Raw genomic sequence first — 15,453 nt, 5'->3', positions numbered from 1 at the left:
ATACACAAAGGTCATGTCCAGTCTCTGCCCCCGAGAATAGTTAAACAAAAATGATAGAAACATATAAAACAGAAAAAAAGAACATCCTGCTGCAGCATTTACTTTGCTAATTAGCAATTGACTAAAATGATAAATGAAAGCTGCCTATATGCATAAGCTAAGTGTACTGAATGCTTGTGATTATGCCAGTGCAAGTCGTTAAGCAGTGTTTGATTTTTTGTCCTTGTAAGATTACATTGAGGCAGTATATTGAGGCTCCCGCCATAAATGAACACTATTCCTTATAAACTGACAGTGGCACAAAGGCCCCTTGCTGTAGTGAAACTTTAATTACACAGTTTTCAGGTGGCCTCCCATTAAGGCTTAAATACTTTTTATCTCAGATATTGTCGGATGTTTTCTCTTGTGTCATACGAAGTTAGTTTAGCATACAGTAATAAGTGACCAACAATGTTCTTCCGAGGCTCTCTGATTGTAGTACATGTGATACGCTGAGGCATGTATTCCTGCAGTGAGCAACTACCTACTTTCCACTGTGTGCCTGATTTAATAGCCCATATGCTAACCATTCCAGAGTGATATCTTTGTTTATTGCAATCCTTATATCATGAACCCTGCATGTCTTGCTGGTACAGGCCTGTGGCTTGTGTTTAGCAGCCAGCCAGAGGTTCAAACACCAACTGCAGATGGCAAACTGCTGCCATGGGCTACCGTATATAAAAAAAACTGAATTCTTTGGTGTTTGTGTGGGTGAGATAGATATGCCAAGGTTCCATCTTTCTTTCTGTTCTCCATTCTGAAAAGACTGTTTTTAAGAGTTGTGTGTCCTTGAGAGAGGTTATCAAGATAGTCTGGGGGACAAAAAGGAAAAGATTGGCGGGGCTGGTGACCTCGTACCAGTTAAGTACCCTAGGGAACTGTAAACTAAGCCTTTCCCAGTTGGCTCACATCCCCAAGCAGGGCATGATAACATCAAGGTTCATGTTTGAGTCTTTCAGTCACCGCCACAGCCCCCGGGAATGTTCTTTAAAAAAACAACAACACACATCCTGGTGCAGGTCTTCAGTTAAAAGGAGTAGAAAAGTAAAGTAACAAAATTATTATTATTCATTATTTTATCTATTTTTAAGCTACAAAAAACAGCTAGCTCAATGAGGATTTTTAAATGTAAAGAATGGAAGTGAGCAGGAAAATGAAGCGTAGCAGGAGCCAGGTGTTGTTTGAGCTAGACTAAATGGAAAATTAATAATTTTGTCTGAAATTAATAAATTATGTAGTGATGAAATGATTTGTGCATTGATTCATTCTACAGAAAATGTGTCTAGAACAATTTTAATAACGATTAATCATTTGTCAAACAACAGTACTGCTATAGCCATGCTAACACCCTCAACATGACTATACTAACATGCTTATGTTTAGCAGGTCATGTTTACCATGGTCACCATCTTAATTTAAAATGTTAGCTTGCTAACATTTGCAAAGTAGCACAAAACACAGTGTAGCTGAAGCTGATTGGAATAGCCTTAGTTGTGCAAGTAAACTCTCATAAACCAAAGTATTGGACACATAAACGTTTTGACCCAATATTGGGGCTAGATGAACGGGAACAGCAAAGTGATTACAATTCATCCTGAAGGGGCCATGAATGTCTGTACAAAATTCTGTGGCAAGCAGGGATGTAGTGGAGGCTAAATTCGGAAATAGCATTTACCCAGCTCCAAAGTGCATTTATCCACCCCTAAATTGCATTTATCCACCTCTAAATAGCCTATCGTTCCTAAGCCATTCTAAATTAAGCTTATGTCGTTTTAGTTTCATATTGTTCATTATTAGTTTCATAGATTGTTAAACCTAAGACGAAGTCTTTCCATATTGCGCTGCATTATGGGACTGTCAGTGTTGACCAATCTCTTGCGTAGCCAGCAGGAAGCAGCAGACTGCATCAAAGACTCGTCAGTCACTAGCCTACACTACATCGTGTCTCATGTAATGAATGGATTTTAAAAATGGATATCCGCCAGTTTTTTAAGCGCCGTCCCGTCAACACAGCAGCCCTCCTCCTGATGCCAGCACACGGCCTCGGCTACAAACCCAAAGTGAGTGAGCTCGGAAAAAAGTACTAAACTTCATGTTTTTGAGTTTAATTTGGTTCACTGTAGATTCATGCCACTGACTCAACAAGCCACAGCATTGATTTCAGACACAAAGTTGCAAGTCACCTCTTCCTTTTCCCATTAGCCCATATTACAAGTAAAATTCAGGATATATTGTCAGATAAATAACCGGATGTAATTCCATGCATTATCTGGCATTTAAGCCACTGAAAGTTAGTGACAACAAGCTCCCTTTGCTAGTCAGCTAGTTAATGTTACAATAATAGTATCCAACCGCGTTTGTGGTGTAGCCTAAAATGAAGTTTAATTCATCGTAATTAGCTCACCAATAAAACACAATCTAGAGTATAATGTCTTCACAACTAATTGTGGATGATGCTACATGGCTTAAAAAAACCAGATATAATAAAGTCCTTAGAGAAATAACTGGGATAGTTTACTCTGACTGGCTACCATTTAAAATGTCCCCTGTCCCCCTTGCCCTTCTCAAAATGGTACTGGCACAGAGACAGTATTAAGTCAATTAACTTAAAGGTGTAGATAGGCTATAGCATTCAGACTGGATACCTACAAATTTATTTTAATGGTTTGTGTGAAAGCCTTATATATGCTATGTATATATAATATATTATATTAATATATATTATATATTATATATATATATATATATATTTATATATATATATATGTATATATATAAATATATATATATATATATATATATATATATATATATATATATATATATATATATATATATAGGCCTTATAATGTGACCGGCTACTTGACAGGATGTGGTGTGCTAAGCTGTCCTTTCTCCATTTTAACTTCATTTTACAGACAGAGGTGAGACAGACAATGATACAGACAGCACAGAGAGAGGAGATATAGAGAGGAGGGAGACAGAGAGAGGAGATGAGGAAAGAGGAGGAAAAGAGCTAAGATAAACAGAGAATGAAGCAACAGAGACAGGACAATTCGAGAGAGAATTAATGTATGAATTGAATAGTGATTGTGTGACCTATGAAGGAACAACCAGTGATACCCTTGGTACTATCAAATGATAGCCCATAGCGATGTCATCAGGATACACATACACCGGTAGGCCGTGGCCCACCTTACCGGTGGGGGATCATCAAAGTCATTAAGATTCATCCTCTGGGCACCACTGATATCTGTACCAAATATTTACGACAGTCCATTCAATAGTTGTAGAGATATTTCAGATTGGGTAAACGTGTTGGACCGAAACGTTTTTGACTGTTGATCGGACAAAAACAAGCAATGTGAAAATGTCAAATGACAGGCTCTAAACATTTTCATTGGAAATATATTTTTATTTGCATATGCAGTGCCTCTATATTTTCAGTGCAGGATTCTAAACCAAGGAATTGGAGAGGCACCTTGCTTGCAAAAATGAAAATATTTATTACTGCTCCTGATGTGCAATACAAAACTTCCTCAAGCAGAATGCAGTCTGAAATAGAGATTGGCTTGAATCTCATTGCCCATACCTATAGGAATATAAAAAAAAAAATTGTCTTCTGCTTTGTGTGTGCTTTTGGTAGTTTTTGCACAGCAAAAACTGCAATAAATATTTTTTTAAATATTTTTGCAAGGTGCTTGTAACATTCTTAATGTCGATTCTCTCTACAGCTTTTGAAAGCCTCGTTTTCCAACTAAATTTTATGTGGACATGAGGACTCTAAACCAGATACAGTATTTCATTGTTCTATTAAAGGTTTGTGGCATTTGCATGCTGCAGAGGTGCTCTTTTAAATCTTGAATCTTAGCAGGGGTGATAAATACCATTTTACAGGACATAAATGTCAAACTCAAACCATAAAACCCAGCATCTGGGATTTGTCACAGGTCTTAGGAAAATGGCAAGAATGTTACTTGAAATGTAACTGTACCATTGTTTATCTCACAGTGCAGATTATTAGATTGTTGATCGTCACGTCACTGTGCTCGTTAAATGAGCTTTTCATTAGCATATATTGCAAATCCAAGAAAAACTTCAGGGCTACTGTAGAGGTCATTGCAGCCTGAAAGTCTTCATGCTAATTTGTTGATAAGGAGTTTGTTAGCAGAACAACATGTGGTCTCTCTGAATAATATGAGGACACAAATGTGGGACAATACAGTACGATAGAGCTCATGCATGAATAACAATATCGACACATCTAGACTAGCTGCATGTATTTTAAGTGAGTTTGTGTTTATACCACTAAACTTGGGCTGGGGCTCTGACACAGCAGTTACAGCAGTTTGGGGTACGAGGCTAGTGGAGTTGAGTTTTTACAATAGACATACAGGTTACTTAAACATTTGTCTACTGAAGAATGATCATTTTGTTGAAAAGCTACATTTTCCAGAGCAGTGTCTTAGCAGTGTTTATTTGTATTTATTTGCAGTTGTATCAGCCTTCACCATAGCAGCTACTATAGGGTCCAGACAGTAAAATAGTCTGATTCATGACAGATATTTAATTACATATTCATATTTTTTAGTAATCAGATTACTAGACAGAAATAAAAAAATAGCAATAATAAGATAATTGGTATAATGGTTAGAAACTAAAGCAAAACATGTTTTAGATGAACAGATGGACTTTATCAACTTTATATATATATATATATATATATATATATATATATATATATATATATATTGACCTCTTCACTCCAAGTGTAATAACTCATAGTCACTTTAAGAGATAGATTAATAATTTGATTTAATTAACATGTAAGTTGAATAATGGTCACCAATTAATTAATTTTGTCATAATTACTAGAGTGAGCAAAGGTAACATTTTCTGTTGACATTGAATGCCTCTTCCTATTTCCTTTATAATAATGTCAATATGCTGTGACTATGAAAATGCTGGTCAAGAAGATTCAGTAGTAATTTCATTTGTTCCAGGTCAAAGCCTTGTTACAGACACACTTCCAACTCATCTTAATATACTTAATATACGCATATTTACAATATGCAACTTAACCCAAAGTACTTACCCGGCATAGATAATTATTTAAAAGCTTTAGTTTTTTTGGTCCGTATTATTACATTTGAAAAATCAGAGCAGATTTAATTCATTTGTTGATCAACAGAAAACTAATTAGCAACTATTTAATTAACCAAATTATCTTGTTAGTCATCAGGTAAACATTCACTTGTTCCAGCTTTTATTTTTACATATATGATAGTAAACCTAATATCTTTGGTTCTTTGGTTGTTTGTCAATCAAAATAAGCAATTTCAATACACCACCTTGGGCTCTGGAAAATGGTTGCACACTATTTTATAAACCAAGTGATTAATTGAATTGAATTTGCCAGATGGTAGCTGTGTGGAATTGAATTAAAACCAAGGTGACAGTCCATTGGGCAGCATAGCTGGATAGATGGAAAGGCGGATACTGTAGATGGAGAGATGGATGGATAGATAAGTACATGTTCTTAGGTTATAAAGCCTTTGTCTCTTCTTATATATATATATATATATATATGGGTGAAGTTGGGGGAGAAGACACAAAGCTTTCTCTAACAATTTCTGAGAGTTTCAATTAAGTGGTAAGGCAAGGAGGCTAGAGAGCTGGCTGCTGGGTAATGAGTGTGGATCACTGAGGGGCCTGTGTGACAGGTGACGGGGCTGGTTAGAGGAGAGCGGATGCTGATGGTCAGGTCAACTCTGTCTTACCGTGGCCTGCTGCTTCTCTGCTCTCTCATTTGCCTCATCCAGCTGCTTCTGCAAGGCTGCCTGGAGGGACTTCATCTCCTCTCTGTCAAGTGAGAGGGAAGTGAAAAACACTCTGTTAGCAGCACATCCTCCTTACCCCCTCAGAGGTCTCCACCACTCTGCCACATAATGGCTTTCTTAAATATAACACCATTGAGAACCAGTTAGCACAGAAAGTAATTTGGGTAAAGCAATTTTCACTTGGTATCTTATGTTAACTTGTGTTGAACATAGAAAAAGAACAGTGGTTTACATGTTGTCATCTGTCATATTGGAATAACTTAAGTTTATGAAGTTTTAGAGCGGTTACACAAATGTTGAAAAAAGTTTTTGCCAATAAGTGTGCAAAAACAAAGCTGTATGAATATATTAAAATGTTCTTAAAGGGGACATGTCATGCTCATTTTCATGTTTCACCATTTTGGGTTTCTAATGGAACATGATTACATGCTTACACCCTATTTCTGAAACTGAAAACCGTTTTGGCGCCTGTCTCTTTAAGCCCCCCTCCAAAAAAAAAAGCACTCCGACCTGTTTTATGAAAAAAAACAAAACATGGAAATCTCACTCCTCTCTATGTGAGACCTTTGAAAATAAACGCTGATTTAATCACAAAGATCTTTACATGACTAACATTTTTAGTTGTACAAAGCAGTTTGTAAACAGATATGTTGAATACATACAGTGATTTCAAGTTATACAAATTCAAGAATCAACAAGCACATATTTTAGTTGTAACAATCTTTTAAACATCACATTTTGCCTTTACCTTTTCACCTTAGGAATAAATGACGCAATAATACAACCTATTACCACCTTATTGAACCATGAAAAGGGGGTGAATGAGGATGTATTTGTTACATGTAGCTAAACTGAACTAAATTGCCAAGAGAGCTGTACATTGATTTTATTTAATTGTTTAAATACATTCATACATTAAACTTAATTGACTTTGGTTACATATTTCTTCTATGGTGTCAAGACATTTGTTTCTTTAATTAATGTGTCTTCAAATAATTTCACATTAATTTATTAATCTTCATTCCCCTATTTGAATATTATGGTTCAGCTACAGCCAATTTTTCTTTAAATGCACTGTTATTCCTAAAATAAACTGCAGTTTAATAATCACACACCAAAGCAAATATCATAAAGGTTACAGATTTTAGGTTAATAAGGCTATGTATAATGAAAACATAGTAGTATTCATTATGTGGTATTACAGTATGTAGTAGCCTATGACATCTGTAATGCTCCACACTGTTTTTATGCATGCTGTATGAAGACTGGTGCTGCATTCTTTATGCATTTGACATAAATGTTAATGCATTGGTATGCAATGGGTATTTCTGTACCGTTTGATGCTCCTGTGCACAGATAACAGCAATGCACACTGAATTATGAATCAAGTGAGCAATCGATGTGGGTCAGTGGTTTCAAAAACGCTTGTAGAAATAACATCACTAGGCAGCCCAGTTAAATTAGAGGTAACAGTCTATTTACTGTTTCCGTGCATGGCTGTAAATTTAAAAGTATATGACGTGGTCGTAGTCTTTCAGTGATGAATCCAAGCGGCCAATGTTTGTATGGAAAGATTCTCACTGCTCAACAGCCTATAGCCTTATATTTTACATGCCAATGGTCTTTTCTCTTGGCATAAGTTCAGCCTAGCAAACATTTTCCTTCACAGCAACCAGCCGACCACCACTGCTTTGGCATTTCATTTACACTCTCATCTCCTGCATCTGAGGCTTGGAAACATTTTGTACAAAGAAGATCAAAACTGCTGACAGAAAAGGGCACAATAAATGTGCGATTGACATATTTTTAAAGCACAGAGTAGTGAGCAGGGTTGGGAGGATTACTTTATAAATGTATTCCGATACAATTACTAATTACCTGTTAACCTAATATCCAAGTATCACATTATAAAAGTAACTTGATTACTTTGCATTACTTTTGGATTACCTCAATACCAAATATGCAAATAAAGACAAGATAAAATTAATATCAATAAATGTACTTTTATTTAAACTTAATACACATTTGTGTATGTTGTAAACAGAACAATGTAAGAAACCAATGGAGAAACCAAGATGTTTAGCATCATGTGTCCTCTGATCTGTGTATTTTAATTGCAGATTCACGTGCATGATAGTGTGCTAGTGGTAAGCTATTTCGTTGATTTTGTTACCTCTTAGCGAAGGGCTTTTTTGTGTGAAAGGTGAGAATGGAAGGGGTTAAGCTGTCATGCACTACTTTTGACAATGTGGAAGTCAATAGATTTTGTCATCTTGGTCCAGACTATGAAGCCTCCGTGTTATTATTTTATTATCTTTATAATTAATAATAATAATAATAATAATAATAATAATAATAATAATAATAATAATAATGTATTAATCCCGCAAGGGGAAATTACAATGTTTTCACTCTGGTGTTATTACGCACATTACACACAGGCCTGAATTACATTATACATGCACTAAATGGAGAGATGTCAGAGTGAGGGAGCTGCCCATGGAAAGGGAGCAGTTGGGGGTTCAGTTCCTTGCTCAAGAGCACCTTGGCAGTGCGGTGAACTGTCACCTCTCCAGCTACCAGTCCACCACCATACTTTGGTCCGTATGGGGACTTGAACCAACAACCCTCTGGTACCAACCCAACTCCCTACTGACTGAGCTACTTCCACATAGGCATATATGTGTCATTTAGCTGGAGTTGGGGGAGGAGGAAGGGTCACAACAGGGTGGTGCGTTTGGAGGTACGCTCCATGGCTGCAGCAATCCTCTCCAGACTGTGGCGATGCGCCCGAGAGGCCGCAGCAACATCGCCACCCGGTCAAGACGGGCATTTATTACTTTGCCGCATCCCGGACAGCTCCCGCTGGCGTGTGCCAGGCAAATCTGCCGTCATAATAGCAATCCGCCATGGAACAAGCGCGCCTGCTCTTAAAGGGAATGAGAGATGACACTCTGATTGGTTTATTGCATGTTATGCCCAAACCACACCTAGCTACTTCAGACCAACCCATTTTAGATTTGCGTCGGGCGCAAGAGTCATTTATCCCGCCGGTATAATAGCAACAGCGCCCGAGATCCGCCCACAAAGCTACTTGCGTTTCACGTTTGATACTTGCGTTTCAGATCCTTAAAATAGGGCCCAAGGTCTTATCAGTTCAGTTTGTCCTAGCCTCAAAGATCCCAAAGAATCATAGGTATACATAAGAGTTTTATACTTGTTACAGTACAAGACGTCTATGCACATTGGCAGCAGCCAAATGGATATGTTTCTAAACCAGTGAAAAGACCTCGTTACAACAACCATTTTCAGTAACCAATGGCAAGCTTTTTGCATGCCTCAACACAATTTCACATATTTAGCATTTCCTTTAATGTTCTTCAGACTTGCTGTCTGCACTAGTGATACACTGAGATATATGCAGGGCTGGACTGGCCATCTGGCATACCGGGCATTTTCCCGGTGGGCCGACGGACTTTTGGGCCGAACCGCCGATATAAATAGGCCTTTTTTTAATTTTTTGGGCCGTGCCGGTCCATAAAGAACTCACTGCGGCACATTGGTTAATTTTCTTTATTGACACTGGCCTGACCCAATCAAATCCAGGATCCCCCTTCCCCATTCTGGGCCGCAAATTTACGAATCCCACTATGGCCACGCCTCCCGGCCCTGAGACACGAGCTGTAATAGTTATGCTGGAAGTTTAGCATTCACGTTAAAATGGACAAACGACCACCAAAGGGCAAGGGAGGTGCAGAGAAATTACAGGAGAAAAAGATTAAGAATCTACAGGCGGATTCCTCAAAAATTTCGGACATGTTTGGGGCTGTAGTAGCTTCTTCAACATCAGCATTACCTGAAGTAGAGGAAGGAGGAGGAGGAGGAGGAGGAGGAGGGAGGAGGAGGAGGAGGGAGGAGGGAGGAGGGGAGGAGGAGGAGAGGTGGCTGGCTATACAGAGAAGCAGAAACAACATGATCATGACAGGGAAGAAGCCGAGTGACCATGACAGTGCCATGGGAGCGAGAGTGAAAAAAGGAAAGATGGAAGAGAGAGTAGATGACAATGTGGTAAGGAGTAGGCAAATTAACAGGGACTTTCATGAAGGGGGGGAGGAGCTCTGTGTGTGTGTGTGTGTGTGTGTGTGTGGTGTGTGTGTGTGTGTGTGTGTGTGTTCGTGCGTGCGCCGCAGCGTGCAACGTCATAACGATAACAAGCAGTTTGGCTGTAACATTAAAGTTAGTGGCTGTCAGGTAACCTAACTGTTTAAGCTTACGTTGAAAATGCTAGCGGTTAGCCTGTTGGCTAGCTGAAAAGTCTGTGTGATCTATAAAATCAGTGTTGATACAAGCATCAGTGTTCCTTGAATGGCTTAATTAGCTTCTCTTGTATTGGTGCTCTTTTCCAGGGCATATACTACTCTCAGCTTTATTGTAGCTTTTGGGAAGGGTTATAGTTATGGTTATAGTATTTAGCGGACACGTATGTCCAAAGTGACAAAATATGAATCTTACAATAGTTAAAAATAGTTAAAAATTAACAGTAAACAGTTTTTAAAGTTGCTAAGAAAATATTAAGCAAAATAGTAATAATATCAATAATGACAATACAATATCAATAATAAAAACTAATAAAAATACCATAAATATACAAATCATAACTCTAAGAATGAATGAATTATTTAAGTGTAAGACCAACAGATAAGTCTTGACACCCCTCTTGAAGGATCCAAAACGATCACATGAACGCTGAACACTAGGCAACTCATATCATAGCATGCACGCATATTTTAAGAGGACTGTCTGCAGGGAATGTGTCTGACCAATCACGGTGGGTGTGGGCCGCCTGGCCCAAAAATGCCAGGGCCGATTTTTTGTCCCAGTCCAGCCCTGGATATATGTTTTTATCAGTTGACAGACAAATTTCTAAAATGGTCCCAAGCTATAGCTCAGGAATGTACCTGCACCTGTCACAGTAAGCCAAACCCTCTCCATTGGCCTCCCACTGCATCTCAATTACACAGCTCAGAGAACAGTGAGACAGTTTTTTTAAATAGTACAACAGAAAATGTTCAAATGATAATTAATAAAACTTGATGAATCTTAACTTCTTTATCAAGCATATGACAAATGAGTAAAAATAGCTTGACAGCAGGTTAAATCACAGCTGAATTCATCGTTACTATTTCATAACCTTGAAATGTTAACTTTTTACTGTCTGTATCTGGCCTGTAGGTAAACATGTTTTGTTGCACTACAGTTTGTGGCAAACTTATTTTCAGAAAGCAATCAAATCGCTGTTAAGAGATGTCAAAAATAAATGACTTGCAATGAATCACCTGTCTGCATCCACCCTGATGGAGTCAGCTAGTAATGACACTTGGCAGATATAGAACTCCTTAATAACACTTTGAAAAAAAAAAACAGCTCACCAATGCTAGGTAGGCAACATTGAGCCAAGCTGCTGCTTTATGGTTTTTAGCTTGATGACACGTGGGAGCTGCCATGGACTCGTGATAGGCTATTGATTGGCTATCAAGATACTGCACACAGAAGACTGGACTTCAATCAAGCTGACATTTCAGAGGGCATGAAGGCCAATAATGACTCCTAATCATTAAAAGTCTCATTACACACAGCATTAATCAGACAATCCAAACTGGTGAAGCACTTTAGGTAAACACGTTTCCAGCTAGCTTGCAAAAAGATAAATCATTAAATCACAGATGCTTTATGTGCTTTTTCACAAAAAGGAGCCCGGCGCATTATTTTCAAAAATAACAAGAAGGATTTACAATTGGGTTATGCATTATCCACCTGCTCCTGTGTATGCTGCCATGTAAAAGCAAACAGGGCAACACCTCAAAATAACCAGCATCAATAATGGTGAGTGAGCCATTATTTAAAATGCTTTTTGCTACTGTACAAGTGATATGACAATATTTTCTGCCAAAGGTGAAACAGTTATTTTAGCATGGCGGATGTCTCAATATACTCCCAAGATGAGAGAAGCCAGTCAGAGGCACTGTACGAATCGGAGCGGTAGTTTTTTTTGTTGTTGCCGTTAAACACTCCAGAATTGTAAGCTCAGTGATTGGATTATTGACAAAATGCACCTTGAAAGTAGTAGTTTGTGCCTACCCCAAAGTTCTTATGTATTTAGGCTTTTACTTTAACATTTTTTTAAAAGAACACAGAATCTTTTGTACTGATGATTAAACCAAGAACCCGAGTTTCATGCCCATTCAAGATGTAAAAAAAAAAAAAAAAAAACGCCATCTCTGAGTCATGCAATATTATCTATGGCGAAAATAAATGGGACATTTACTTTCGGTTCCAGGGGTGTCCAAAATAGCTGCTCCAACTCTTCAACTTCATGGAGAAAGATTTGAAGGAAAGTTTTCCCGGGCTTGACTATGTATTACTTATAGTTTAATGCTCACATAACACTAAATTGATGGTTATGATTGTGAACATCCCATTCCTGGTATTGAAGTAATTCATCAGTCATTACTGATTCTGGTTATTATAAAGTCCTAACCTACATGATCATGAGTTGCATGGTCTGTTGGTCTAAGTCATCCATGATGCTTCACTTTACCTCTGTTTGTGGCTGAGCTCCAGAATCCGCTGCACATCCTTCTTGGCCACAGAGTCATCATTTTTCAGCGACTAAAAGAGAACATAAGAATTATTTGAGAGCACCCACAACAGACAAAGGGACAGCAACTATACTGTATATACTTTCTTTGAACCGTATAGTAAATGTTTCAAAATGTGCCCAAGTTTTCAAGGTTACAAATTCCTTACACGGTTTTAAAAGAGTCAAAAGTGTCAGTGTTGAAGGAATACGCCGACTTATTGGGACTAGCTTATTCACCGTATCCCCCAGAGTTAGATGGGGGACCCACCGCTAGCCTAGCTTAGCACAGATGCTGGAGGTAACTGGCTCCATCTAGCCTACTGAGTGATTAGCGCAACACCTGAAAAGCACTGTTGTTACTCTCTGCTCCTCACCAAGGTGCTTCTCAGGTGCTGCGTGCAAATCACTCCGCCCAAGTATCAGTGCTTCGCCTTCTGAGAATATAGTTCCCAGTATGTATACGGTTAGAAGATGACTGTGTCTCTTCTAACGACTATACAAATCACAACATGTAAATAGGAAAATGTTGGCGTTATTTTGTCACTTATTGGGAGCAGTAGACTAGATGGAGCCGGTTACCTCCAGCATCTGTGCTAAGCGAGGCTAGCGGTGGGGGCGTCACACAGAGTTATGACACGCACGGAGATGAGAAGGGTATGTATAGACTTATCTAACTCTGGGGGATACGGTGAATAAGCTAAAGTCCCAATAAGTTGGCGTGTTCCTTTAACTATGTGAGTCATAAATGTAGAATACTGAAACGCAATGTCAAAAGCACCTGAATCATAAAATTATTGAGGTGAATATTATTGAATGATGCAGCTGATGTAAAACGATATATAGCCTATAACAATCAGGTGACGAATGTCTCCTAAAAACTAACGAGAGTACAGATTGGGTTCTACTGCCGCCTAAGCACCTGGTCTCTGATTGCCCTACAAGCCCTCTAAGATATTTTTTATTTGTTATGAGCTGGACAGAAATTTCCAGACTTCTAAGAAAATGTGGACTCAAAAGGGAGAGAAAGCTTCTCTTTAAATTGCACTTGAAGGTGACATCTGTGGCAATTAACACCACATTTCCATGAACCCTGTTTCCTCCTTATACAGAGGAGATGTTTCCCTTCCTTGGCAGTCCCTGAAATCACTTCATGTACATTTATGTTGAAGAGAAGAAGAAGAATAGAGAAAGGGACCAACAAAGCTCTTGACAATAAAGAATGTATATTCACTTCAGATAAGATAATGTGAAGTTGAAACTGTGCAGTAAGAAAAACAGCTTGCGATATGTATATTAATCAGTTGTCTCTAGTGATATCCCCTTGAATTCATTGATATGTATCATCTGTCATAGAGCCACGAGCCAAATGGCCACTTTCCTATTCACCTCCCCACCCCCCTGCATCGCTGTCCACAAAAAAAGGATGATAAACTCGTAGGCCACACATTTTTACAGGCATTGTTGTGTCATCTGAAAACTGGCTTACTGTCGCAAAAAAGGTTTACAGTTTGGATGCACTTCCAGTTTAACGTGTGTGTGCCAGATATTTTCAAATACACATTTTGGCCATTTTCCAAAGCAGACTATAGATTGGTAGAGACATACCTTCAACAAGCTTACTGTGGGTTTCCATTCATTTCAGTGTCATGAAATGTAAGTACTTGAAATATATAAACTATCACACTAATCAGCATACATGCTTACATTTTTGTCCTTTGTTATTTTGTGCTTATTGCTAAATTTTATAAGATTTTGAATAAGTGGGTATTTACTTGATAATTGTTTCTTCCTGGTGAGTTCAAGTGCTTACAAATCTATAAAACATGTTCATAAATGAGGAAAATAGGTGGTAAACAACAAATTATTCATTAGGTTTGAGATACTGGAGATTTGTCTGTGACTGTATTCTCCACTCTACCTTAATCAATTTGTGCCATAAAGCAACCAATATAATTTCACACCAAACTTGGCTCAGTGCTACGCATTGTAAAATGCACTGTAGAGGCTTTTGTAGTTATAAAGTATTAAAGTGAATATGGTGATAATTTACAGGTCCTACATTTTTTATGTCAAAAACTAAATGGACAACATATTCAATGAATCATATCAGTGAGCGTCCTTCACATATACCACTGTGCTATTATTATACTACTGTTTTCATTGTGAAAAATAATTAGTACACAAAGATCTACTGCATTATATAACTGAAAAGCTTGTGGCCATTTTAAGCAATCATTTAAACAAGAAACCAGCTACTTTTAACTACTGTAAATGTCTCATTTATTTTCAAAGTACAATGCAAATGGTTGACAAAGCCAGGGCAAAAATAACTCTTATTCTTGTAATAACTACTTCAACAACCACACAATCTCCCCCGGGAGCCGCTGCCAAGAATGTTTCCCCATCACACAAAGCTTAATTATGAGGGTGGCTGACCCCCACCTAGGGCAACTCGTTAAAAATATAAACACTTGCTCCATCAAATCTTACCAGAAATACTAACTGCTTCTCCCTGTTGACTTGATTCTCTTTTAAAAGTTGACAGTTTATTTTCATGTAGATGATGTTTTCCCCCAGAAGAATACATTTGTTCCTAATCTAACCCAACCTCTGCCCAGCCCAGCGTGCTGGCGCAGGGCCCAAGGCGAAGATAGATGCCAACCTAGCTAGCCCGGAGTGAATAGACATCAAAGCCTGCCCCAGGGGTGATGATAGCCAGTCTGCATGAGCTTTTTCCAGACACATGGGACATATCTCGCAAACACACACATGCAGGAAAAATGCGCTTATCAGTTTTTTGATTATTGATTTTCTGACAATTCTATTGGCCCACAAAAGTGTCCTGAAGCCAGAAAACACCCTGCGAAGAAGAACCCATCACTCAGACTGCAGCTTTGGGAGTGCTGCACGGAAACGCAGCGCATCTGGCACCCA

General features: G+C 38.3%; 1 protein-coding gene across 1 annotated transcript in view; it reads right to left on the bottom strand.

The window, feature by feature from the left end:
- The window catches only part of luzp2 (leucine zipper protein 2), a 180,135-nt gene that overhangs the window by 72,726 nt on the left and 91,956 nt on the right, over window positions 1-15,453 (bottom strand). The window contains exons 3-4 of the mRNA XM_039795756.1: window positions 12,478-12,548; window positions 5,820-5,901 (exon numbers count right to left, since the gene is read on the bottom strand). Coding sequence (XP_039651690.1) covers window positions 5,820-5,901; window positions 12,478-12,548 — 153 coding nt within the window. The remainder of the gene's footprint in view (window positions 1-5,819; window positions 5,902-12,477; window positions 12,549-15,453) is intronic.

Source organism: Perca fluviatilis, chromosome 3 (genome assembly GCF_010015445.1).
Source record: "Perca fluviatilis chromosome 3, GENO_Pfluv_1.0, whole genome shotgun sequence".
Lineage (NCBI taxonomy): Eukaryota > Metazoa > Chordata > Actinopteri > Perciformes > Percidae > Perca > Perca fluviatilis.
Note: the sequence above shows the minus strand (reverse complement) of the source record. Positions and strands in the feature narration are given on the sequence as shown.